This window comes from Ambystoma mexicanum, chromosome 3q (assembly GCF_040938575.1).
Source record: "Ambystoma mexicanum isolate Mex_15411 chromosome 3q, UKY_AmexF1_1, whole genome shotgun sequence".
NCBI classification, from domain to species: domain Eukaryota; kingdom Metazoa; phylum Chordata; class Amphibia; order Caudata; family Ambystomatidae; genus Ambystoma; species Ambystoma mexicanum.
The window spans coordinates 1,076,021,151-1,076,048,481 of NC_090926.1; the positions used below are offsets into that span (position 1 = coordinate 1,076,021,151).

The following is a 27,331-nucleotide window of genomic DNA, read 5'->3' on the forward strand; positions in this document are numbered from 1 at the left end:
CCCGGACGAAGCACCGACTTGCACCCACTGCCAGGAACAACTGCCCCAGCTGGAGTGTTCTCACCATTTTAAGATACTGTGTCAGCCAGGCCTCCCTTTCTAAAGATTGCTACCAGGTAACAATAATCCCTTAATCTTCTGGACTGGGCTGGCCGCCTTAACCATCTAACTGGTTCCTTCCTATTGGTCCAACTCTTTCTGAACCTTGTGCAAGACTTTTGGGCACTTTCAACCGTGTGACCTTGGACACGTTTCGACCGGAGCCTCTTAAAGTGGGTCCGGCCTTGTTAACTTTGACTTTACGGTTCTAACCTGCCTTGCTCTCCTATTGTGTTCGTCCGAAAGTGTTGGGATCTGTTTCTATCTTTGCTCTGCCTTTCTCTCCCTCTTAAACCGATTGATTAGAGTGCCATCTTCGTTAGCGCTCACCGCTGTCTGAAAATAAGTGTTGCTTTACTTAAGACTTGTCTAATAATCGTCGAAGGGAGTGTATATCTTTTAGTGACCGTGTTTTTGAACTGCTTGATATTAGTGCCAATGTGTTTAACTAGATGTGTTTTTAAATAAATAATTATATCTCTTTTACACCAAGCTCTGGTCAGTGTTTGCTTGTTCTACTGTGTTCTATTGACCTATTGTGAATACTCTGTATACTGCCTAACTCTTCTTGAGAGAAGTCTGACTGCTCAGCCACAGCTACCAGGTAAATCTGGGTGGTACAGACTGCTACCAATTGGGTTTACTGCCAACCACCTGTAGTCTTAAATCTTTTGCAGTGGTCCCAGAGGGAACAGCACAGGTTTCTGCCTAACAACGGCGCCGAATGCATAGGCTCAAATGGGGCCCCCATGAGCCTGGTCAGCACCACGTTGAGCTCCCACGCCGGGGCAGGGGCCTTCACCGGCGGGAACGATCGGAACAATCCTTTCATAAATTCCTTCACCAGCCGATGAGACCACAAGGACGCCCGTCCTGTAGTTCTGGTGTATCGTGAGATGGCGGCCAGATGTATCTTGATGGAAGCGTGAGCTAGTCCAGCTTTGGCCAATGACAGTAGGTACGGCAATATTTGAGGGGCCGTAAACCGCAGAGGGTTAATCTTCTGTGCACGGCACCAGACAGAGAACCTCTTCCATTTATGTCCGTAGCACTTGAGAGTTGAGGACGCCCTGGCCTTTGCAAAAACCTCTCTGCAGTAGGCTCAGATGTCGTACCCTCCAAACTCTAGTGCTGCAGGAGCCAGGCCTGCAAGTTCAGCGACTCTGGGTTGTGATGAAGAATGGCGCCTCCTTCTCTGGAGAGAAGATCCGCGTCCGTCGGCAGCTTGACTGGTGTGGACGCTGACAAGTCCAGAAGGTCCGGGAACCAGATCTGTCTCGGCCACGCCGGTGCGACAAGGATCATCCTGCACCGGGACCTCTTGAGCTGGTTGATGAGCCGCAACGGCAACGGAGGGAATGCATAAAGAAATAGGCCGTCCCAGGGGAACGAGAAAGCATCGCCCATGCTCCTCGGCTGGGGAAACCTGCTGGCGAACCTCCGGCACTTGGAGTTCGTCGCCGTCGCGAAGAAATCGATCTGGGGTTCGCCCCATCGTCGGAAGAGTCGATCCACTTGATCCTGGCGTAGTTCCCACTCGTGGCACGAGCGCAGCTCTCTGCTGAGTGAGTCGGCGATGATGTTTTTTACTCCTGCCAGATGAAAAGGCACCAGAAACATCCCTTGGGCGACAGCCCAATGCCACAGATCCTGGGCTTCCTTGGATAGGGCAGGGGATCTGGTTCCGCCCTGATTCCGGATGTAGAACATCGTGGTGGTGTTGTCGGTGAAGATCCTCACCACCTTGCCCTTGAGGGACGGAAGAAAATACCTGAGGGCCCAGAACACTGCGCGGAGCTCCAAGATGTTGATGTGGAGGGGCTTCTCCTCCGGGAGCCAAAGGCCTCTCACTTGAAGATCTCCGGAGTGCGCTCCCCAACCCTCCAGGGAGGTATCCGTCGTCACCATCACCTGGTGAGCTGGGGTCTGAAAGTCTGTGCCTGCCGACAGATGAGAGTGGGTACCCCACCACCGGATCACCTGACGGAACGTCTTGTTGAGTGGGATCCTGTCCTCGAAGCTGCCCATCGACTGGATCCAGCGAGCGTCGAGGAACTCTTGTAAGGGGCGCATCCGAAGTCTGCAAAGGCGCACCAAAAAAATGCAGGAGGACATCATCCCGAGGAGGGACTTGATAGATCTTACCCTGGCCACGCAGACTCTGCACCTTGCCCAGGATGGTCCTGGTCCTTTCCTCCGACGGGAAGGCCAGCGCACCACTGTGTCGGGCTTGGCTCCCAGAAACAGGGCGACTTGCGACGGGACCAGGTGGGATTTTGGAAAGTTGATGGAGAAGGTCCGTGAGCAGCTGGACAGTTTTCGCAGTGTGCTCCACGGCGAGCTCCCTTGTCCTTGCTCGGATGAGCCAGTCGTCCAGGTAGGGGTAGACGTGGATCCCCTGCAGGCGCAGCCGCGCCGCCACCGGTGCGAGGCACTTGGTGAACACCCTGGGTGCCGACTTCAATCCGAATGGGAGAGCCTTGAACTGGTAGTGCCGCCCATGGACCACGAACCTGAGGAACTTTCGGTGTCTTTTTAGAATGGGGAAGTGGAAGTACGCATCCTCCAAGTCCAACGATGACAGGAAGTCGCCCTCCTCCAGCTGTCCCAGCACGTGCTGGAGGGTGACCATCCGGAACTTCTGTGCCTTGATGTACTTGTTCAGTCGTCGCAGGTCCAGGATGGGACGCCATCCTCCTGTCTTCTTCTTTACGAGGAAGTACCTTGAGTAAACTCCGGAGCCCTGAAGCCTCTTTGGGACGAGCTCGATGGCACCTTTCTTGAGCATCGCACTTACTTCCAACAGTAGTTGAGGGACGTGATTTTCCTTCCTGGCCACGGGTGGAACCAGAGGGCACTTCTTCTGGAACTCGAGGGCGTGTCCTTGGGCCAGGGCGTCCAGCACCCAACGGTCAGTGGAGATGGACTCCCACACGCGACAAACCTCGTCAGACGGCCTCCCACCGGGGTGCTTCGGTGGGGGCCCGACCCTACCGTCAGTTCAATCTTGTTTGGAGGCCGCCTTGCCTCCTTGACCTCCTTGTCGACGACGACGGGCACCACCTGACTTGCCGCGTCCCCTGTAGGCCACCTGAGACGAAGATCTTACCGGCTCAGGTTCCCCCGTCGGGACTGGCTCAGGTACCTCTGTCGGGGGGAGGGGCAACCTTGCCCTTATCTCCGAGCATAAGGACTGAATTGCTGACAAAATGGCCGCCGAAGTGTCCTGCGGCACCGGAAACGACGGGCGCGAGGGCTCTTTAGGAACCTCGTCGGCGCCCTCGTCGGGATCCCTCCCGATGGGCTGGGCTTCCTCCACGACTTCGATGAGCTCTTCTTCAGAGGTCGTGTCAGTATCCACGATGGCCACCTGCCCCTCCCCCTCCCCCTCTTTTTCCAACGGGGACTTCGTGGGGGTCTTCTCGATGTGCCTGAAAGACGACTCCCTCTGCGGTGGCATGGAGACTCTGGATCCTGAGGTCGCCTCCACTGGCGTAACCTCCACAGGCTGAGCCAGGGCCGCTGCGACATCCTCAATCGAGGTCTTAGCAGGGTGAGTTAAGGCCGTCGTCACCTTCTGCACGCCTGGGGCCTTCACCTTGGGGGAGGGTCCGAGCCTCGCTCCCCCTCTGCCGGAGTCTTCGAGATCGACCGGGACCTTTCCAGAAGCTTCACCGGGTTCTCGGACTTCCTCTTACCCGAGCCAGAGCGTTGGCTTGTGGTTGATGGCGCCGGGGAGGATGCGCCCTGCCTGGCAGCCAAGGAGCCCGACCGTTCGGCGCTCCCGGTGCCCGCAGACTCGCGGTGCTTGGCCTTTTGTTGGGCCCCCGTCGCCGGGGCGCCCTCACAGGACTTAGAAGACCGCTTTGACTTTTTCTTCTTCTTCTCGCCTGACAAGCTCTTCCCTTCCAGCCAGTTGGCGAGACGGAGGTGGCGATCCTTCATGGTCCGCTCTGACACGTTCCCACAAAACGCACAGTCCTCCTCCACGTGTGTCTTGTCCTCATGGAGACAGTAGAGGCATAACGAATGCTCGTTCTCCTTGAACACATTCTGAAGCTGGCATTCAGGGCAGATCCTGAACAGCTTCCCGGGCATCGAGCTTCCTTTCTCCTGGGCCATGTCCGGGGTAGGCCTTGGAACTTCTGGAATCCTCCAAAAGCGTAACTCGACGAAATCTTCACCCTTGAGGGGCGTAGAAACTCCGAAACGGGTCCCCGTTGATCGGATGTAGAAACAGTGGAGCTTGAGGCTCTATTTAACCGAAAAATGAGAAAAATCGCCTGAAAAAAAACGCGAAAACGAAGCAAAAGCTCGAGAGCTACAGCACAAGGACTCCCAACACTTGAACGTGCGGTAAAAATCTGAGAATGGCTGCCAGAGGCGGGGCTTAGGGAGAGGGCACTCATTGGCTGGGGGCAGTATGACACAGAGACCAGTGATTGGTTACTACTAAGAAAGACAGATCAGAAACGAAACTGATACTGATTTTTTCTATACCGAGGATTCCCGGCCTGACGACGAGGAATATTCATGAGCATGTGAATCCATGACTGACTCCATGCTGGAGAAAACACAGTCCTAGTGAGTCTATTTCAAATCAAAATGGCCTATACTAAAACAACCTAATGCCTGCCCAATCTCTTCAAAAGAATGTGTAAAGGGGAATGTGTATGCAAAGGAAAGTCAATGTTATAACAAAGGATCAAGGTGGCTGAGTCAGCTCTCCTTCCCACATTGGACAGCATGGAGTAAGGCGGCCAACGTAGACAGGATGACACTCTGCTCAGGTTATCAAAAGGCAGTTCAAAACGTGGGTCGAGGCCCGCTTGGCCTTACATGTTAAAATCACCTGTTTTCAGTTCGCCAAAAGTTCTTTCACAGTTCAACAAAAGTTCATGTAGGTCTCCCTCAATCGGGCTCGGACCTCTCAACAAAAAGTACCTGATTCAATGTAATCTCCCTCAGCTGGGCTCAGACCTCGCAATCACAGCACTTGCAGGGGTTCTCTTCCCCAAGCTTAATTCAGATTTGTTAGGGGTTCCCTTCCCAAAACTTATTTCACATTCCAGGTCTCCCTCAGTCAGGTTCGGACCTTTCACTGTTGTCGAAGACTTTCGAGTTTGCAAGGGTTTTTCACAGACCTCTGCAGGACCACTTCGACTTTCACTTCAGCTCTCCCTTATGTTATTGGCCCCAGTGTCTCTTGGTAGTTCAATAACACAATCAGAAAGTTAAAAGAAATCTTTCTCTTAAAGCATTCACCTTTTAACTGCCCCTTTCGTCAGGATTAATCTTAACCATTGCCCATTTCATAGTTCGTTAACGCTTTATAACGAGACATCAAACATTTCACAGAGACTTTTTTTTGAGTGAGCTATTTCCTTTCGCCGGACCACTCAGCTACGGTGTATTACTGGCTTCACAGTTATCAGTAAGTTTAAAGTTCAGTACTGGTTTGCTTTCTTTCGCATCTCATAAGCACGCATGCAACCTACAATTGTGAGATACACTGTTGCAGCTTCAATCTTTCCTTGACACAAACCGGCCTTTCATGTCTTTCGCTAACTCGCCGGTTGTGTGCATTCTTTTCTTTTCTCTGCGGCTTTGATTCACAAATCAAGGTTGATACCACAGGCTTGGGATCGCTACCCCAACTCTGCTGTTCACCCCGCAGGGTCGCTGGCATCCTTGAAACAAAATACAATCTTCTTCTTGTTTGGGAATTGTCTTTCTCTGCCTATCCTTTGCGGTTTCCCGGAGGCAACAACCTCCTGCAGGGATCTTTAGGGATTCCCTACCCCTCGCTCTGGTCCCTCGATCAGTCAACCTGCTCCAGTGGGTTCACCTTTGCCCCGGAAGATCTGCTCCTTCTCGTGTCTCACCTTGCTCAGAGTGTGTCTCAATGTTCCGCCATTTATCCAGGTGGGGGAAACTAATGGGTATCAGATGTATGTAATTAAGGTTAAGTGACCGACTTTGCCTGACCTTATTAACGGTACAAGTACAATGAGACATGAAAGAGTTTGCCTCTTTACTCTCAGTCCTCCTCTTCCTTTGCAGATTGTTTGAGTAGAAAGGGGGAGGGCAGCTGGAACATTGGATATCCTAGAAAATAGGAAGTGGTATGGCGATGGGAAAGGGGGGGGATACTGCGTCCCACCAATTGGTTGCCTCACCCGCCCACTCCCTGAAGATCCCTCACCCAGGTTATCCTCCCACACTTGTCCCTTCCAGGGTCTGGATCCAAAGGCGATGGCCGTGCCTAAGAGAAGATTGCATGGGGACTAGCAATTGAGACACCCTTTGGTTTCTAACAGTATCATCTTTCTGAAAAATATAACACATACTGGTCTTTGCCATACAGGATATATGTAGCTTAATAAAAGTATTATCATCCCGATCACTTCTTGTTTACAATTATTTGAAAAAGAAATTACATTTCTTGCCTAGCCCTCCCATAGTCTTGTGGTACTTTCAATAGAGGAGAGGATTATGTTGGCTGCACTCTCTCCGATAGCACCTGTGAACTTGCAGAGAAAAGAGGGTGGGAAGAGAGAGAGAGCCCTGAGGGCAAGGGAGAAATGTAGGGTGAGCTTTGCTTTCATTGAACAGGGTAATTTAAATAGCTAGGTGTGCTTCACAAGTGTCAATTTAATTAGAAAATCTATAGAATTGCCTAGCAAATTGCTAAGCAACGCTGCTTATTTTATGCCTTGTTGACCAGATTGTGCTTGTGTCCCTCCACGCCAAAATATTTTGAATTTTTAATATTTATATAGCGCTTAACGCTGCTCAGAGAAATCAAACAGTACCATTAATGGGTAAATGGTAACTGAACAAATCAAATGGAAAGAAAATGGTATTTGAGACTAGTTGTATATAGAGAGAGGGAAGATAAAGATTGCAGGGCAAGAGGAAGATCCTTCCAGTGTTTAGGCGCAAGTAAGCGGAATAAGCGAAAGTGAGAAGAGGCAAAGGGAGGACGAGGGACAGCTAAGAGAAAGAGCGGAGAGTATGAGGAGAAGAATAGAATGGAATTAAAGAAGGTAGGGAGGTGCTAAGCCATGACGACATTTGAAGAAAAAAAAAACAATACACAGATACTAAACAGACCTTCAAAGGATAGCCATCGTAATGAGTGTGAAGACAAGGAGATAGAGTCACGTGGGGAAAGAGTACATGGAACACAAATAGAGGAAAGATAGAGCAAAGAGGGGAAGCTGTTAAGTAGGAAGACCAAAACGTAGACTAGAGCAGTAGAACAAACGTGAAAAGTCTAAAGCGATAAGAAGCTTAGAGGAATTGAAGTTGAGGAACAGGCATTGAAAAAATGAAAGCGAATAGACCAAGACATAGAAGAGAGATGAGAAGTGAAGGAGAGAGAAGTGTCAAAAAGGACACCCAGATTACATGCCGAAGGGGACACAGGAAGAGAAGCAGGAGGAAATTAAATACGTGGAGGGGGAAGTGGAACAGAAAAGAAGAGAACCTCAGTCTTCGATGAGTTGAGGTATAGATACTGGGATGCTTTTCAGGATTGTATTGAAAGCAAGCAAGCAGAAAGAGCAGAGGGAATAAAATCAAAAAAGGAAGAGAAAGACAGGATAATCTAAGAATCGTTAGCATAATGATGTCATGAAAAATATATAAGAAGATCTGATAAAACCAAGAAGGGTGGTACATAGAGGGAGGACAGTAGAGGGCCCAGGATAGAGCCTTGGGACGTTTAGTTAGCAAGAGGAAAGACAGGCGATGAGTGACCAGCCTGGAAGACTGAAAACATACAATTAGAAAGGTAAGAGGGGAACCATTCAAGAACAGACTCACAAAAGCAAAGTTGAAAGAGGGATGGAAAGAAGAATAGAATGGTCGACTGTCAAACGTGGCTGAGAAGTCCAGGCTCTTTACCTAGGGGATACCCTGCAAAGGCTCCTCCACCTGACACTCGCTGATTGTATGAATATATTAATGATTTCCTTGTAACCTGTCTTGCAACTAGCGCCTCGAAACTCACAGGTTTAGTGCACTTTATAAATGTAAATAAATAAACTAGGAGGGAAGATAATTTAGAACAATGAGACGATAAAAGAGAATCAAACTGCAAGAAGGGCAGTTTCAGTGGAGTGGCATGCACGAAAGCTAGACTGGAAAGGAGGGAGAAGAGAGTTCCAAGTCACAAAAGCTAGAGGCCTGAGAATAGACAATCCGCTCAAGCAAATTAGAAAAGGAAGAAGTAACATAGGGTGGAAAATTGTAGGGAGGGAAGGATCAAGAAGATTTAAGAATAGGAAGAATAGAGGCATGTTTAAATGAATATTCATTTAGTTGCTCCAAGCAATTCTGTATTCATAGTCTTGCCATTATCGTTCACTTAGTGCCATTCATTGTCCAAATGTTCTTGCAGGGGGGCACACCTCAGTCAGTCATGTGTTACCATTTACTGTACTCTGGTTATAGCAACTTCACTCTCAGATCTGTTGGTTTGTCTTATCTTTGTATAGAACAATCCACACATGAATTGAATCATGTGCAATAGTTTGAGGGTACAGTTCTCCAGATTGATCAAAAACTATGGTTGAACCAATAGATCCACTGTCTCTTGCATTACCTTTACTACTCCTTCTCCGATTGATGAAGGAATGAATGAACCAATCATCCACATATGCCTGCGTATACATGCACTGATATCCTTCTCAAATGACCCAACATTGAAGCAAGACTTTTTATGTTAGCCCCTGCAGGGGACCACGGTTTGAAATGCCGTACTCTAAACTGGTAAGATTTTCACAGGAACTCAAACCTGAAAACATTTTGAAGCTCCTTTGGAATAGGTAGATCAAAATAAGCATACTTTAGATCAAGAACACCCAGACAATACCCCTTCCTGAATCAAACAGTCAGTCACCTTGTTTGTACAATGTCAGCATCCTGAACAGCATTTGAACAATATACTTTTTTATTGCTTGCAAGTCCATAACGTGCATGTTCCGCATTTTCTCTTTCTTTATCAGAAAGTATCTGGAATACACTCCATAACTACCTTTTCTCTTTTAAACTACGTTGATGGCACTTTTCTTGGACATTTGATCACCAACTGTAGTGGTTTCAAGTGTTCCCTTGGAAATTCTTCCATGATGGTGATATGCAGCTTGGTCTTCCTAACCTTCTCAGCAACCTTTGTGAACCTATTCAGGTTTTGGACAACATCATATAAAATATTGGCTCTAAATATTTTTTGGTTTGATTGTGTTGGTTAAATCTTTGCTTAAATATTTCTAACTATGTATTGGCCGCCAGGGGTTGCTCAGATGCGTACCTCCTCTGTGTAAGCTCCGTCCCACGAGCCCCAAAAGTGCTTTGAGCCCCCACTTTTGGCCCCCCTATCATATAACGACGGCTGCCCAAGTTGGGGGAACTGGAGCCCCACACATCAAGAGAAAATAAATGCGGAAGAAATCGGACTGGTATAACTTGGGAAAAATCTCCCGGCCCGTGGGCCACCCCCCCTGGGCCTTCTACGCGGCACCCCGACCGAGCCCAGCGACCTGCGAGAGCCCTGCGAGTGCCGGCTCCGCCCATTGCCTTTCCGCGGTGCCACTGGCCTGCACTACGATCGCCCACGGCGATCGCCGCCTCCTACGTTCTCCTCTGGCCCCTGCGGAGTGGGGAGACCCTGGAGGTGTGGATAGGTTGCCTTTACACTGCAGCCCGAGAGGTGGCTTCCGCACGCCCAGACGTGGACACGGGTGAGTCTCCTCCCCCACCCCGTAACACACGGGCCCGACCAGAACACTGTGCCCTCTCCTCCGGAGGTCCACCCGGCCCTGATCTTGAGCGCGACCAGCGCCGCTCCTCCTGAGAGGGAGAGCGCAATCCTCCCCCCTTCACCGCCTGCCCCAGCACAGTGACAACGCTGCATCTTGTGGCTCTCCACACGCCCCGGCTCTTGCCCTCTCCCCTATCCACAAGACCCCCATAGCCCTACGTGGCCCCGGAACCCCCCGTGGAGCGCCAATAAGCACCATACTAGCAGCTTCCCCTCGCCCGTATGGGTCCCCACGAAGCACTGGTCTACTGTCGTCACGTACGAGTCTGTTTGAATCCCTGCAGCCTTGGGAGCATTTTAAGTGTTGGGCGTGTGCAAACAAATCACGCTCCACACCACTGAAGCCTGGAAACGAATGAAGTTGGCCCGCATGTCTCAGTGCCACAAATCAAATGTAACGAAGCACGTGTCTCCACCGTAGGACATCATTTTAACACCAAGATCCACACCCTGGTGTCACAGCGCCCTAAGACTTCTACGCTCCCGTCAAGCATAGGCCCATGACACATTGCATTCCTCCACACCATCCACTTGTCCAAGGAGGTTGACCCCAATACCTCCTGAGGAGGAATGATTGACCTCCCTCTGCACACACAATGTGCACCTTGAACGCTACCCAAACCTCTCCTATCAAATTTCTTCACTAAATCTCCAACGTCAGGGCAAAGACCTTGCTCATATAACGAAGCCAACAAAGAGGGTTGGGCCCCCAGACGTGGGGCGTGTGTCCTCCTCCCGAAGCTTTTCTAGGACCAAGGCTTTCCGATCTGAGCTCTTCTGCTACGCAATCTTAGCAGTGGGCCACAAAGCGACCCGCAGCACCGTCAGAACATCGCCGATATCGGACCGGAGCCAAGACCCGGCGCCAACGTGCACAGAGAGAGACGCAATCGGAGGGTAGAGCCCCTGGTCTCAGGGCGTGTGCCTCCTCCCATCATAACGCTCTCACCTACCAAGACACCCTAGACACAGCAGCATAACATACCCAGGGACCAGTGCACCGCAGAGGGTAGTGCCCCCGCTTCAGGGGCGTGTGCCTCCTCGCACCCAGACATTGCATGAGCACCCAAAGCAAGCTGGCCAGATACGCCTACACCCCGACGCACCTTATCCCTGGAACTAACTGCACAATGTCGACGGAACCCTCCGAGACGGGAGCAACAGCCACCAAGGGAGACATAGCCTCCGCCCTCTTGACCGAATTCAGAAATATGGGAGCCAACCTGGGTGGCAAAATCGATAAAATGACCCAGAGAGTGGACAACATCGAGGAGAGACTGGACGGTGTCGAGAACAATCAAGCCTCAATCAACACACTAGAAGCGCAACTAGACACCCGTATGCATAATATAGTAAAAAGAGAGGAAGACATCCGTCTAAAGATCGATGATTTAGAAAATAGGGAAAGACGAAATAACCTGCGATTTTTTGGAATTCCAGAACGGGAGGGAGAAACGGAGGAAGATCTTAAACATACCATACACGACATCATCAGGATCCTAACCGCGGATGAGAATATAGACGAACCCGCAATAGAAAAAATACACAGAGCTGGTGGGCCGAGGTTGGTTCTGGCAATATTTCATAGATACCAAGATAGAACCAGGATACTAGCGAAGGCCAGGTCAGGTGACACCCTCACCCTTGGGGGGGCCCAAATAACCATCTTCCAGGACCTATCTTCGCTTCTCTCAAGGATCAAGGCACAAGATATAGGTGGGGATATCCCTTTTCCCTCACGTTCGAACACGTAAGCAGGAAGATAACACTCCGCTCCGAAGAAGAAATCAGAGATTGTATCGCGGATCTCCTTGGCACTGGCCCCAGAGAAGGATCACAAGAAGAAACACCACAGGACGGAGCACGATGGGGACCTCGAGGCCCGAAAAGGAAGAAAGTCAAAAGGAGCTAGAAATTACAGACGGCCCAATGATATGCCGGAAAATACCAAATGATGCGGTACGCACAAATTTCCTGATCCGGCTACGTACACTCAAGATTCATGGCGCAGAGACTCTCCAACGCGCTAGACACTGACATACTACAGCCACCAGGTCCAGACTACAGTGAACTTCCCTTCAGAGTTATAACGGACGACTGGCTGGCGATCATGGGAGCTGGAAACCGCATGTATCACTATATTTGCTATTTCATGATAAAACTTGTTGTTGTTTGTTAAGTTGTAACTCAAGTTGACCTTTCTAAGAATTGAGGGGGTGGGGGCTCAAAATGTTAATCAGATGTTACCTATGACTGGGGCCGTGTGGTCACGACCCTCACGGGCGGTCCGATAGTAAACCGGTCGCATGCACCTGGTTCAACTCGGACGCCATCAAACTGGGACTCAGCTCCTCGCGATGGAAATGTTGGGCGAAAAGCTGGAGCTGAGGACAACGGGTATCATGTTTAATACCCGGAAAGGGGGGGAAGGGATGGGATACCAAAATCGTCAGAGTCCCATTTGCCTTGGGACAATCATTTGAACACTTTCACAGCAGCGATCTACGGCGAAGACCGAGGTGACGTGATTAACGAATCCACAGGGCTTACCACTCATCGGTGGTTGTGACGAATCACGTGACAGGCATGGCATGCTCAGAATTGGCACACGCACGTGAAGGGGCTTAACTCCCCCACCAAAAGATCGCTAGTCATCCGAGAATTCAAGAGAGCGAACCTAGACATACTTTTTCTCCAAGAGACCCGATAGAGCAAAGGAGAGGAAAGGCGGGTACTCTATGCCAAACTGGGCACAGAATATTGGAGCTCCAGCCCACTGAAGAAAGCTGGAGTTGGAATTCTAGTCAGCAAATCAATTTGTTTTGAGCTCTTGAGGTCCTGGTCAGACGTGAGTGGAAGATCGCTGGCGCTGGTTGGCAAGATACAGGACACCATCATCACACTCACGTCCGTATATGCACCCAATACCGGACAGTCCCGGTTCCTCCAACAAGCGATCCCCAAGATCATGAGCGAGGCAGAGGGGGAAGTGATAATAGGAGGCGACCTCAACACATGGATGGACCCAGACTTGGACAGGCAAGCAGGCAATCTGTCCACAACCTGTTCACAGGGCGCGGGGCGCACCCGAATTACAGAAATGATAGACGCCTACAATTTTACAGACACATGGAGAAGCATGAATCCGAACCGGACAGGTTACACCTTCTATTCCGCGCCCCATGCCACATACTCCAGAATAGACTATGTATATGTAACCTCGGCGCTCGCCGCAGCAACAACCACAGCGACCATATCGCCTGTAACATGGTCGGACCATGACATGGTATTGGTCACCCTCGAACGGATGGCTCTCCCTCGGAGAAGCTCCAAATGGCGATGCAATGAGACACTTTACAAGGACCCAGTTTTTCGAGAGCAGCTTGAGCAGGATATCGCCCAATACTTCGACCAAAACAATATGGGTGAAACTCCCATCAACATAGTCTGGGAGGCAGGCAAAGCCACATGGAGGGGAATCCTTATTAGGGAGGGTGCAGCAAAAAAAAGGGAACGCCTACTCATGTAAAATAACCTACGAAACGAAATTGCCCAACTTGACCTCACGGCTCAATCGGCGAGCTCTGATAGAGTACACAAGATTGCACAAGCCAACGCCAAAAGGGAAGAACTACGGCAATTAGAGACAAGTAGCATCGTGCACAAGCTCCAATGTCTGAAACAAAAGCACTACGAACATGGGGACAAAGAAGGCGCCTTACTCGCTGCAAGACTCTAGGCCAGCGACGTGAACGATGGGTGCCAACGGTGCATAATACAGACACACCTCAAGACCACCGCCCCCCCCCCTAATCTCCCCGAATCTTTCGCCAACTTCTATGAGACGTTATACACCTCGCAGGAAGCACCACACTCAGAGGCGATTACAGACTATTTGATTAAAGTATCCACGCCCACTCTGCCAATGGAAACCACACAAGCCATGGATGCTTCCATCACAGGGGAAGAAATCGAAGATGCAATCAAAAGACTCCCAAAGGGGAAAGCGCCAGGAAACGACGGATACACGGCAGGGTTCTACAAAACTTTCCAGAATGCCCTACTCCCATTCATGGTCGACCTCTTTAATAATATCCTCCACACTGGTGTGGCACCCGAATCCTTCTCTGAAGTCCTAATAACAGTGATTCCCAAGGAAGGAAAGGACCCCAAGCAATGTGCCTCCTACCGCCCGATATCACTCCTGAATATCGACGCCAAAATATACACGAGGGTTCTCACTGCACGCCTAGAGTCACACATGCCCACAATAATCCACAACGACCAAGTATGTTTCATCCTGGGCAGGCAAGCCGCAGACTCCACCCGCAAGACCCTCCACCCAATACATGAGGCAAGCACTCCCGAACATGCCAGCACTGTTCTCGATTGATGCTGAGAAAGCGTTCGACAGAGTTGAATGGCACTTCTTAGAGGCCACATTGAAGCACATAGGCCTGGGACTCACTCTTAGACGAGCGATAAAAGCTGCTTACACAGCCCCAAAAGCCTCCGTAGCTGTGAACGCCCAGTACTCCCGCTGGTTTCCCCTCAGGAGGGGAACGAGACAAGGCTGCCCCCTATCGGCGATCCTTTTTGCACTCTCCCTAGAACCCCTAGCTCGAGCCCTCCGGGCAGACACTGCGGTTGAGGGAATACAGGTGAACGGTAGGGAATACAAACTAGCCTTGTATGCGGATGACATTCTACTCCATGTACTAAACCCACTGTTGTCAATCCCAAGGGCGATACGCCTCATAGAGGACTACGGGACGCTTTCTGGTTTCAAAATAAACAAGACCAAATCCATCCTCTTCCCGCTCCACGAACCCTCCCCGGAACAGCAGACCGAGCTAGAACGCCTAGGCTTAATTATCGGGGGCCCTACACTGCGATACCTGTGGATCAACCTAACAAGAGACTTAGCCCAGCTCTACGAAGCAAACTTCCCACAACTCCTAAATGCTCTCAAATCTGACCTCACGAAATGGAAATCGCTCACAATCCCTGGATGGGGCGCTTAAATGCTATCAAGATGGTGAGCCTCCCGCGTTTCCTGTACCCCTTCCAGGTCCTGCCCATTTCAATCCAGGACCACTTCTTCTAGCAGGTGAAGAAGTTCCTACTGGAATTCCTGTGGTAAGGAAAGAAACCACGGATACCGTACGATATCCTGATACTCCCGAAAGAAATGGGGGGGGGGGGTGGGCCTCCCAGATATAAAACGATACTATCAAGCAACCCAACTTAGAATCCTGATCCCACACCTGTGCGACAGAAAAGACCTCTAATGGATCCAACTGGACAATGATGTCCTGGTCCACGTTACACTCGCCGAGTGGCTATGGGTCCCCAGATCAAAGATCACAAAACGCCTGAGCGACCACCCAATACTGAGCTCTATGTGGAACATCTGGAAGAAAGGGAAAGCGATGACTGGAATCACGACATGGCCTTCCCCCCTGAGCCATCTGTGGTCCCCCGGGATCGGAGAGGAAATCCCCGAACATGCCAGATACCAAACCTGGTTTGATGCCGGCCTTGAGAGAGTTGGCCAACTGTGGAGAAAGGGGAAATTCATTTCAATTTCTCAACTGGAAGAGGCCCTCCAAATTCACCCGATCCTTTTGTAACCTGCGATTAAAAGGGGTCATGTCAAGGAAGGAATGGAAGGAAACCACACAAAGAGAACTTACGCCTTTTGAAACTATTTTGGACAGGTCCAACTCAACAAAGGGACTAATAGCTCGCATGTACAAGACCTTAATCACTAAAGACCAAACTCTGAGTCTCCGCCTCAAAGAGCGATGTGAAAAGGACTTCATCAAATTCCCTATTGAACGAGCCTGGGACAAAATCTGCGAGACACCGGCCAAAATATCAATTGCCACCCAGTACAAATTGCATGCGGTGAAATTGCTCCACCGCTAGCAGTATGACCCGGTAAGACTGTCCAAAATGTTCCAAACTACCAGTCCAAAATGTTGGCGACACTGCGGCAAGGATGCCGACTACTGGCACATGTGGTGGAAGTGCCCTAAGGTACGCATGTACTTGCCAGAGCTCCTGGGATGGATAAAGCAAATAGATGGCATAGAAAGGGAACCATCACCGCTTCTCATTCTGTTTAGCCTTGAAGAAGACGACGACGACGAAGTGGCGCGTGTAAAAGGACTAATATCCCCTCTACTACTGGCTGCAAGAGCGGCCCTAGTCATCAAATGGAGGTCCCCACGCTTACCAGACAAAAAGGACTGACTACAAATTGCCATGAACATATATACGATGGAGAAAATAACCGCGGCCCTCCATGACAAGGCCACACGACACGAAGAAGCTTGGAGCGACTTCACAGGACAACACATCACGAATACGGTTGCGACCGACTCACCAATCTAATCAAATTAACATCTATCAAGCCCCACCAGGAACCGAATCTTGTACTCATACTACCTGATAACCATGTCTGTCACAAACTTCGCCTGTAACTCAGTACATAACCAACGATCAATTTCACACCACCTAATATAGAGCACGACAACGAACGCCAAGCCCTGGAAGTTCTACGAGAATTGACAGGGGGGGGACACATGGTTTTTTTTTTGTTCAACTGTTGAAAGTGGACTTCTATGCTATCATTGAAATCTCATATGGCTAGAACGTGATAATTTTGTGAAGCCATTATGTACGCCTATCTTGGTATTTACCCAGCTGTTCACTTACGGTGTTAAAACTCAATAAAATTAAATTAGAAAAAAAATATATTTCTAACTATGGTATAACAATTTATTTCAATTTATGTTCTATTTATTACCAAGTAACACAATTTATGTGACTACAATTGACACAGGGTTTGAGTGCCTCATCATGGTATATAAGAGCATGTATAGGTCATATATAATTTAATCTTTTTCCGAAATAGTGTAGCTAATATTGGAGATTTGTGCAAATCCTATCTGAATCAAACTCAATTCTCTTCCTTCCCTAACACTTTATCATCTTTGTTTTCTTCCTGTTCAGACTACTAAGCTAAAGAGTACCTGGGTGACTGCTGCGGCATACTTTCCCTCCACAGATCTGGACTTGAAGGGCTCATGCACATGGTGGCAGCACCTTTGATTGTACCACTTTAGGAACTCACTGTATTATATTTTCGCCCAGTTTGGATTTGATTATTATTAATTAGGACAGCACCAATGATACATTTGTATTTAATGCCAAAACGTGTTTAGACCAGACCTTCATCTTCCCCTGTACAAAAGCAAGCAGACAGTAGGACAATCCTGATTCAGATGCTGTTCAATATGATGGAGAAGTAAATGGTTGCAGACCAATGGGTAAGAGGAAATTATACAGACACAGAGGAAAGGACAAGACATATATAATATCACATTTGGCGGGAATGGCTAAGAACAGGCAAATGCTTTATATAGTTATGGACGTTATGGTAAAGACCAGGGCAGTCAGGATAGTTGGAGGGTGCATCTTCATAGCCAAGTGAGGCTTAATTGAGGATTTAAATGATTGGATAGCAGTCAGGTTTTTTTAAATAAGGGGGTGGGCGAGAGATCCACTGGTGAGAGTGCCAGATATGTAGGAGGGTGCAAGTGCATGAAGAGTGTCCAGGATGTGCAGTAGAAAATCCAAAAGTGAATGGTTTCTTATAGAAAGCCAGCCAGCGCAAAGGTACTGATTGGAGGTGGAGAAATAGTGGGGAAGATTGTAGTTCACCTTAGTGAGTGTTGAGCATGGGATCAGGATAGTATTTTGATTACTAAGGTTGGAATGAGAGTTCTACTGGAGTAATAAGTAGAGAGGTGGCGTATCTTCCTGATGCCAAGTAGGTTGATTCAGGGTGTCAATGCTGTGATGTGGTGGAGGTTAAGGCCAATGTTGAAAAGGAACCAACGGTTAAGATCCTTGGAAGAGGGTTGTGCAATATATTTTCTGGCACAAGATCTAAGAATGGTGCAATTATATCTCTTGCCCCAGTATTAAAATCTAGTGCAGTTTCCACAGGTATTTACTTTATGATTGTCAATGTTTCCAGTGCAGCACCGACACACTATATTAGGCATTGCTCTAGTGATGTGGCACAAATATATTTCTACTTTGATTTCGGTGTTTCTTTAGGGTGAACACATTTATGATGGACATAAATGATTTGCTGGCTCTACAATTCTCCTTCTATATTGTGGCAGGCATACCATCAGAAGGATTTAAATATTGGATGTGTTTCCATTCGAAACAGCCAATAAACCCTATGGCTTTTTATCTAGTTCTTGATAAATTTGTAATATAAATTCAGAGTTCTGACCCATTATTTAATAAAATCTTGTTAAGGGAAGAACCAGAAAAAACTCATTAAGATGTGTTGGGCTTAGTAACTCAAAATTCAGGCCAGGTATTTCTACTCTATCTGTTCCAAAGTTAAACTTCCACTTCTGCTTTCCTCTCCCGTGAAACACATATTTTCTATGGTCTATCCTTTTATCTGGTGCTTATTATTAGCCCTACATTCTCAAAGCAGTAGCAGTTTCTGACTGAAATAGCAGCAACTAGATCCAGATTGGATGCAGTGGAAAATACTTTAAGCTGGTTAATAGGGAGCACTACATGCCAAGGCTGTCCCAAAGTGTCAATTTTGATCATCGTTTGCCGTTTCCCACTTTTCCTAACTCCATACTGTTACCTACCCCATCTTCCTTGGGGCTCATGTTGCATGCTTTCATAGCTCTCCCTATAGCCCGCTCATGGGATGTATTTTATCTGGTCTCCCACTCTTACTGTCCTTGTGTTCTCTTCATTCCCTTTGCTTACCTTCTCGTCCCACAGACACAAGCTCTGCTCGCAACCTGTTCCCCAGGTCGATCAGCTGCTCTTTCTCACGGCTCAGGCGGGTTATCCTGCTTGCTGCATCCCTCAGTGTGCTCAGCAGGAGTTGTACTTCAAGGCCCATGTTCTGTTGGAGTCCATCTCCTGACACATGGGCAGAGTTTAACTTTTGACGGAGACTAAGGATTTCTTCCTGAAGCTGTTTTATTACAGAACTCTGAAAGATGAGGTACACAATAGGAGATTTAAAGGGTCACAAGGTCAACGACTTATTTTCTCACATTACAAATGTGAGGCTCAAACACAAATTATCATGCTGTGCTCCAGCAGGTCACTAAGTGCAAACTACTCAGACATCAACTGGTTTGGTGGGAAAGGTATACATGGAATGTTATTGAGCAAGAGTAACACTCGGGCTAGAGATACTCTATTTTCTACAACAAAAACTGGTACATTTCTTGCATAATCCAATTTTAGCTATGGCAATGGGTCACTGGATGGATCACTGGCATTGAAGGCAAGCGACAAAAAAGTACCTAGCCGACCAAAAAGTGAGTGTACACAACAGGTCACAAAATTAGACTAAACATAGAAAGGTATCTTAAAAACTGAACATGGTTAGCAAGCAAAACAATGTCAAGGATTATTTCTGTAATGTGCGTAATCTCAAAACCAGCCCTCCATCCATCCCATAGCTATAGAAGAGTAAGAATGTCTGCAGCAGTTAGTTGAATGAACACCCTTTCACCACCAGACAGCAGCACTATTATTCGTGCATTGTCACAGCAGTGCTACTGTTCATAGGCCGACGCAGGACACCAGAGAAACCGTGCATTTGAAGAGAGTTCAGGAGACAGAGTTTGCTGGAGAAGTCATGGTATTTGCAGAGATGATGTATTTGCGCAGACAGCTCGTACGCCCCTTGTGCTGTCCTACTTGTACTTGGATAAAGAGCACCACAGATTCTACAAGCACACAGAGCGATGCCCCCGATCTTCCACCACAGCCCTACTAATGGTGTCAATGGGCGGAATCATTAAGTAAGCACATCCCCCTCATCTACAGCCACAGGATCATAAGGAGATTGTGACAGGACAAGAAGTATATTCTGAAGTTCAACATGGTTGCAGTGTACTGTCACGTTCTAGTGTTTGGGCACCCTGCCAGCCCACTTTCTATGTTTGACAAGTGTGCCCAGACAGGCAGTTAACTTCCAGCGGTGGATAAAGACGATTGTTTACCTGTACACCCCGCTGTCCATGTGGTTCTTTATCTGCTGCGTCCATAAATCCATGAGTGGGCTGCATACTTGCCAACCCTACCGATTCAGGCAGTAGGCTACTGCTTTTTAAGCAGTCCTACCGTTTACAGATTTGGGTGACAGATCCTACTGTTTTTTACAGTGGCTGGTAATTTATGGGACTCTAAGGCAATTAATCTGTCTGTGTAGTGGGCAGGTAAGTAATCAATTTGAGTGATGGGCTCAGGTCAATCCACTGAACTGACAGCTACATGACTCTGCCCTGCACTCCTGCCGGGACAGACCTTAGGTGAACCGCAAGTGAAGGCAAGTGGCAGAGCGTACCCGCATCACATGGCATCTGCCTATCGGACTTATGAGGGTATCAGTCTCCATGTTGTTCAGTGTTCAACCGGCACTGCAGGAATAAATATGTACTACCCAGGCTGCTGCTACAGAGCAGTGGCAAACGTTGCCTACCAGCTCTGTGTGATTATTTTCTGTGAAGTTAGGTAATTGAATTTGTTGTCAATTTACCATTCATTATTATACATTTTAATCATTTGAGCATCTTCCCATGTTGTGCTGTTTGTTGGGTTGTGTATTTTAGAATGCTCTATGTTTTGTAATTTCATGTAATGTTATTGTTATGCTAAGTATTATTTTTGAAACTTGAAAAATCCTACATCATTTTGATCACAGAATGTTGTCAAGTATGGGGCCGTAGCAGAGAATGCAATACTGGCGACAAGGTCATTAAGCCCATGCCCACACACAACGCTTCCACGCCATATTCTACAGACCGTCATTGGCGCCATCCGCTGTGCGAGCAGCCGCACCGGGACACTAATGGTGGCACTTTGCACTGTGCCCCCTTACCCCCTTTAAGGGTGTGTCTGCTCCACGAGAGAACCAGCAGCCTGCATCAGGGACTGGGCCTATCCTCCAGGACAGCAACAATGTGATACATCACTCCAGGAAGCACCAGCAACCTGCATTACAGAGCTAATATTTGTTCCAGGTCAGCAACGTTGTGCAGCACTGCAATACCCAAGTGATCTTCCATAGCAGCAGGCACAGTCAATCTGCTGCCAGGGAGGACCTCCCAAGCTGTTCTAGAAGTGTTTTGGCGTTGGACTGCTCCACAAGACAGACACACATACAACGTGCCAGCAACTGCAGAGGAGTGTACTCCTTGCTGTAATCGGAGGAGGAGTCACCGAGGCCATGTCGTCCGATGAGCCCTCTGCATCCACACCGGCCACCTCCTTCCCCTCCTGCCCATGCACCATGAGCTATAGCAAGAAAATGTACATCTCCAAGGGGTGCCATCATTCGACATCACAGATACCAGTAGTCTGGGGTCCAGGTGGGCTCGAAGGCTTCTGGACTTCTACATCGACGCCCTACAGGTGCAAGAACCACAGCCTTTAAGGGCCATTATGATTCACACGCTGGAGTCTACTGTGCGCCACATGGTCTACGAGATGTTGCCGCAGACCACTGTCACATTTAAGGACATCATCAACGCTTTAAATGCCTACTTCACCCTGCATCGGAATACAGACTAAAAAGGCATGTTTTCCATACTACCACACAAGATAAGGGAGAGAGGTTGGATCTATTCGTAGTGAGATTAAGGGAGAGAGTAAAATACTGTAACTTCGAGAATTACTCTGCAGATGAGGCCATCAGGTCTCAAGTGATCGTTGGCTGTGCATCCCCACAATTTCGCAAAAAGCTACCGCAGAAGAGGAGATCCTTGGAGGACATTCTCATGTTGGCAAGGGTCAATATGGCCATAGGCAGGCAGGCCGAGTCCATGTGGAAGAACTCATTCTCTCAAGTCGCACCGGTCCCCCTGTGCCGAATACAAGCGTTTGACAAAACATGCAAAAAGGATCCTTGCCTGAAATGCTACAGGTGTTGCTACGACTTCCCTCATGAAGGGATGTGCCCTGCTTTGGCCCACCGCTGTGATGCTTGCGGAGATGACAATCAATTCAAGTCCATGTGCAAAGCATTGAGATATGTATCCCTCAGGTCAGAGATAAGTACTCAAGAAGGTCATCCGAGGGACAGAAGAACACGCACCAGAGATCATCACCTCATCGTAGCAGAAGGAGCTCCCCTGGACGGTGTCGCACGTCGCCCCGGAACACTAAACAGACTACCGGACGACAGTATGAATGTCACAGATCCTGCACGCCAGATGACCATAAGCGGAGGTTTACAAGACGAAATGTGCGCTACATTGAGTCGTCCCCCAAGCACCAGTCAGGGTCGAAATCATCATCAAGTGGCGAAAGGAAAAGAGGGTACGTCCACACCATTGGCAACAGAAAGGCAACAGATTTCAGCCCGACAATGCCTATGCAGATAAGTGGCAGCACCCAAGAGTTTCTCATTGACACAGGAGCCACTGTGAATGTCATGAGTGAGAGAACCTACTCTGCTTTGAGACACCCTGCCAAGCTGCAGCCTTCAGACATTGACATTTATGCATACGGATCACACCAGTCACTTCCCTGCAAAGGAATGTTTTAGTGCATCTGTTCCTACAAAGGCAAGGCAGAGAGGGTAAGGATCTAGGTTATAAATAGTGATATGCCCGGAGGCAACATATTGAGTTTCGAGTCGGCTATCAAGATGGGGCTGGTACACATCATGTACCGGATCATGTCAGCCTATACCTCCAGCCCCAAGGACATGGTACTCCAGATGTTCCTGTTACTTTTTCAAGGACTGGGAAAACTAAAAGCTAAACAGATAAAGCATTGAACACATTGACAAACATGTAAAACCCATGGCTTAATTGTAATCTCTGCTGGCACAGGACATCAGAGCACATAAGAGGATCAACGTTGTGAGTGTCCCCCATTGTGTCAGTGCCCAAAAGCGTTTGGCACCCTGCCAGCTCACTTTCTATGTTTGACAAGAGTGCCCAGGTAGGAAAAACATCCCACGTTTTCCCATTGGCAGTTAACTTCCAGCAGTGAATTATGACAGTTGTTTCCCGCACACCCCACTGTCTGTGACATTTGACTCTGCTTCGTTTAAAACCTGTGTGCCGAACCCTCTGCGGCGAAGCCCACACAGCTCAAATGTGCAGTGTTGATCGCTGCCGGTCCGCAAAGCACGCTGCTCGATCCACCTCCACTACGTGCTACGCATCGACGTTCGACGCTGCTTTGTTTAAAACCTGCATGCCAAACCCTCTGCGGCAAAGCCTGCGCAGGCCAAGGGTGCAGTGTTGAGCACCACAGGTTTTAGGCACTGCACAATGGCTTGCGTTCTCGGCCGGACCCCATCACTGTGGTCTTGCAACGACCTCAGGCAGATCCGAGACCGGCAACAGCCCCTAACCCAAGATCCCCCACGGCACCCGCCATTCAAGTCCAGCCGGTCTTCATAGACGCCGGCCAAACTTGGACTACAGGTAAGCACCTTGGTGCTTTCACACTCCCCACAACTCACAGTTTCCGCAAGGCACATCTATGCCACCCCGCCAATAACCTTATCAGCTCGACGCCTACGGCTCTACCAGCGCTACGCCCCCTCTGATCCTTTCGAGGAATAGGCCCCCACACCACGATCCCCAGCCATTCCCCCCATCGCAGATACACAGACCATGCCACACGCAACCTGAAACCGATGTATCTGCTATCGCTATGTTTCCTTCGATCCTTACGAGGAATAGATTTCTCAGACTGCGCTCGCAGTTCATCCCATGCTTCCCTCTTTATGCTCCCCAGCCAGTGTGCCCTATGCAAACGTGCATGCCTGCCAGACCAATCCATAAGACAATCAACTGTGCGATAATTAAACGCAAGATCATTCCCAGCTCACGCAGCTGAAATCCATGACCTCAATTTCCAACAACCTCGACTTACTTGCCATTACTTAAACCTGGCTCCTTCCTGCTGCAGGTCCAGCCCTTTTCATCTCCATCCCTTTGGGTTACACCATCCTAAAACGTGACAGATCCTCTAGGCTGCATCGCCCTCATCTTCAAAAACACCCTCACTATCAGAGCCACGCACACCAACGTCATACCCAACTGCAAATTCCTACTTGACAAGCTCTCCATGTCACCTACCGATTCCATTACCAACGTTCTTATCTACCGCCCTCCTGGCCCCAGCCCAGCCTTCGCGGATAACTTACTGCAAAGCATCTTCTCCTCCATTAAGCCCATCTCAAAATGTGTAATCCTTGGAGACCTCAAACTAGGCCTCAACGATCCAGCAGACTCACTCGCCACCAGCATAGACACTGCACTCAACCAAGCGATGGCTTTACACAACGATCCCTCGAGCCCACCCACGACCAAGGCCGCACCTTGACTGGATCAGCGACCTCAATTGCAACATCTCCATTCCCGTCACCTCCTCTTGCCCATGGTCTGACCACCACAAAATTGCCTTCAAAACCCCCCTTCTGAGTGCCCCAGACCAGCTCACCCTGCTAATCCTGACGGTATGGCCCGGTGCACAAAACACCTCAACAACACTAACCTCACCCCGTTACTTGTTACCCTTGCTCACCCCCCTTCCTCAGTGACAGATCCAGCAGCTCTGGTTGACATCTACAAGCAAACCATTGATCAGGCAGTCAACATATTTGCCCCACTCAAACTTTGGAAAGCCAAACCCTCACTAAAAAAAAACACTTGGTTCACACTTGACTGAGCTTCTCGAAGCAAGTGCCAAAAAGAGCAACTCTGGGCTAGCCTGTAAAAAAAAAACGCCCCTGCCTGCAATGCCGTCTTCACCTCCCTCGCCAAAGACTTCAAAAGGGAAATCCATGCTGCGAAAGCCAGCAGCTCCAACTCCAGAATCAGTAGCGCCAAATTCAACTCATGGGAACTATTCAAAATCCTCCGGGAGCTAGAGACCACCAACCCCACACAAGCCAGACCTGACATTGGACTGGAAAAGTGTACTCCCCCAAAGAAAAACAACTTGCCATGCTAGTCAAACCACCACCACCCACAGCACCCAGCGCCTTATCGGCCCACACCTGCACCCCATTGCAAAGGTGACACCTGCCCAACCCCAATCATCAAAGACTGTGCCGAGACACTTATCATCACAGCCATCATTAATGCTTCCTTCTCCACCAATTCGGTGCCAACCTCCCTAAAGGAAACGTGGGTCCTACCGCTGCTCAAGAAACCTTCTCTCGACCCCTCCATACCTACAAACTATCGCCCCATTACTACGGTAACTTATCTCCTGAAGATCCTGGATCGTGTAGCCTATATGTGTATCAACAGTATCTCGAGGAGAATATCATCTTGAGTGTTCACCAATCATGATTCCGCATCAAGCACAGAACCGAAAATGGCCTACTTGACCTGAAAATTCAGCTTGATGCCATCTAGCACACTGGCAAACTTGCCTTCCTTATGATGCTGGACCTCTCCGCAGCATTCAACCTGGTAGACCGCCAAACCCTTTGCTCACAACTTGCCTCGACAGACAAATTAGGTCATTCCTAGCTGACAGATCTTCACGAGTCTTCATCGAGGACTTTTCCACCACAACGTCTCCTGTCACCTGCAATGTTCCCCAAGGTTGCTTCCTCTCCCCCACCCTCTAGAACCTTTATTCAAAACCCCTCTTCAACCACCTTCACCTATTCAGCCTATCTCACACAAACTACTCCTACGACACGCAGCTCCTTATAACTCTACCCGGTTCATAGGCTCAGGACTAAGCCACCATTAACTCATACAAAACCGGATGGCATCTCACCTACTTTGCCTCAATGAACGAAATCCTCATTGTCGGCTCTCACTTCACGCTACACAACATTGACCCAGCCTACAAGGAGTTTACCATTGACAGACACCGAATCCCCACCTCGGCTGCAGCCAAAACCCTTGGTATTTACCTGGATTCTAACCTTCATGAACCTTGCTAGTATTCAGCTCCAATACGACCATATTAAATGACGCTTAATGAAACCAACATGATAGGATATGGCATTTGTAACGAGCCTATACACAAGTGTTTCAAGGCGCGACGAGGCAGGGAGGGGGGAACAAGGGGAAGACAGACAACGATCCTACTAGGCCAGGTGTCATTCAGACCGCACAAGTGCAGGGGTAGGGGGAAGGGAAAAAGTGCAAGGGGAAGGGGGGGGAAGTGGAGTACAAATAAGTAGAATAGAAATAAAATAATAAATAAATAGGGCCAGCTGGTGGCAAGTGCAAGGTAAGTGCAGACAAGTGCTGGCGGGGGGGGGGGGGCTGTAGGGATACAGAGACAGTCCCACAGTGCAGGGGTTGCCAGGGAGGCAGTGAAGTGAAGAGTGACTGGGCCCAGGACCGAGGTCGGTGAGAGTGGCCCAGTTGCAGAATAAGTGCAGTTTAGGTGAAGAATTTAGCAGGGGAGAGGGAGAGAGAAAGCAGAAGTGAAGAGGAAGATTTTGAGGTGCTTCCGGAACCGGAGATGGTTCTCCTCAAGTTTCAGGGAGGCAGGAAGGCTGTTCCAGAGGGAGGCCCCTGCCGCGGAGAGAGATCTACCCCCAGCTCGTTGCTTCGAGAAGCGGCTGACCCTGAGGGAGTTGGAGACGGATGAGCGTAGGGCTCAGGAAGGAAGATATCTAGGAAGAGAGAGTTGAAGGTATTTAGGCCCCAGGCCCCAGAAGGCCTTGTGGACAATGCAGAGGGTTTTGAACATAATCCTCGCAGCCACTGGGAGCCAGTGTAGAGATTTCAGTCCTGGAGAGATACGGTCCCTGGGCTTGAGGCCAAGGACAAGTCTTGCAGTTCTGTTCTGGATGAGTTGCAGAGGGCGGAGAGTGGAGGCAGGCAGATTAAGATAGAGGCTGTTACAGTAGTCCAGCTTCGAGAGAACCAGGGCTCGGGAGACAGTGAGCTTCTGGGGGAAGGAGAGGAAGGGAAGAATACCTCTGAGGAGGTGCAGCTGGTAATGTGACTTCTTAGAGACGTCAGATATATGAGGAGAGAAGGAGAGTGTGGAGTCGAAGATGACCCCAAGGTTTTTTGCCTTGCAGGTAGGAGCAGGAAGAGGGCCAAGAGAGGCCGGCCAGAGAGCTGCAGGGAAGGAGGGAGTGGGTGTGCCGATGAGTAGGATCTCAGTCTTACTAGCATAAGGCAGAGGTCATTGGCAGCACACCATTCCTGGATAGGAGACAGACAGTCAGAGATGAGGGTGGGAGAGGAGGCGGCCAAGGGTAGCCTGAAAATGAGCTGGGTATCGTCCTCATAGCACTGAAAGTTGGGGCAGAGGGCGGCGATGCGGTGGGCAAGGAGTGCCAGATACTGGTTGAACAGCCAGGGAGAGGGATTAGATCCC

The 27,331-nt window shown here is 49.1% G+C and overlaps 1 protein-coding gene across 1 annotated transcript in view; it reads right to left on the bottom strand.

The window, feature by feature from the left end:
* CCDC57 (coiled-coil domain containing 57) overlaps positions 1-27,331 on the bottom strand; it is a 1,326,425-nt gene that overhangs the window by 521,353 nt on the left and 777,741 nt on the right. The window contains exon 16 of the mRNA XM_069655328.1: positions 18,749-18,980. Coding sequence (XP_069511429.1) covers positions 18,749-18,980 — 232 coding nt within the window. The remainder of the gene's footprint in view (positions 1-18,748; positions 18,981-27,331) is intronic.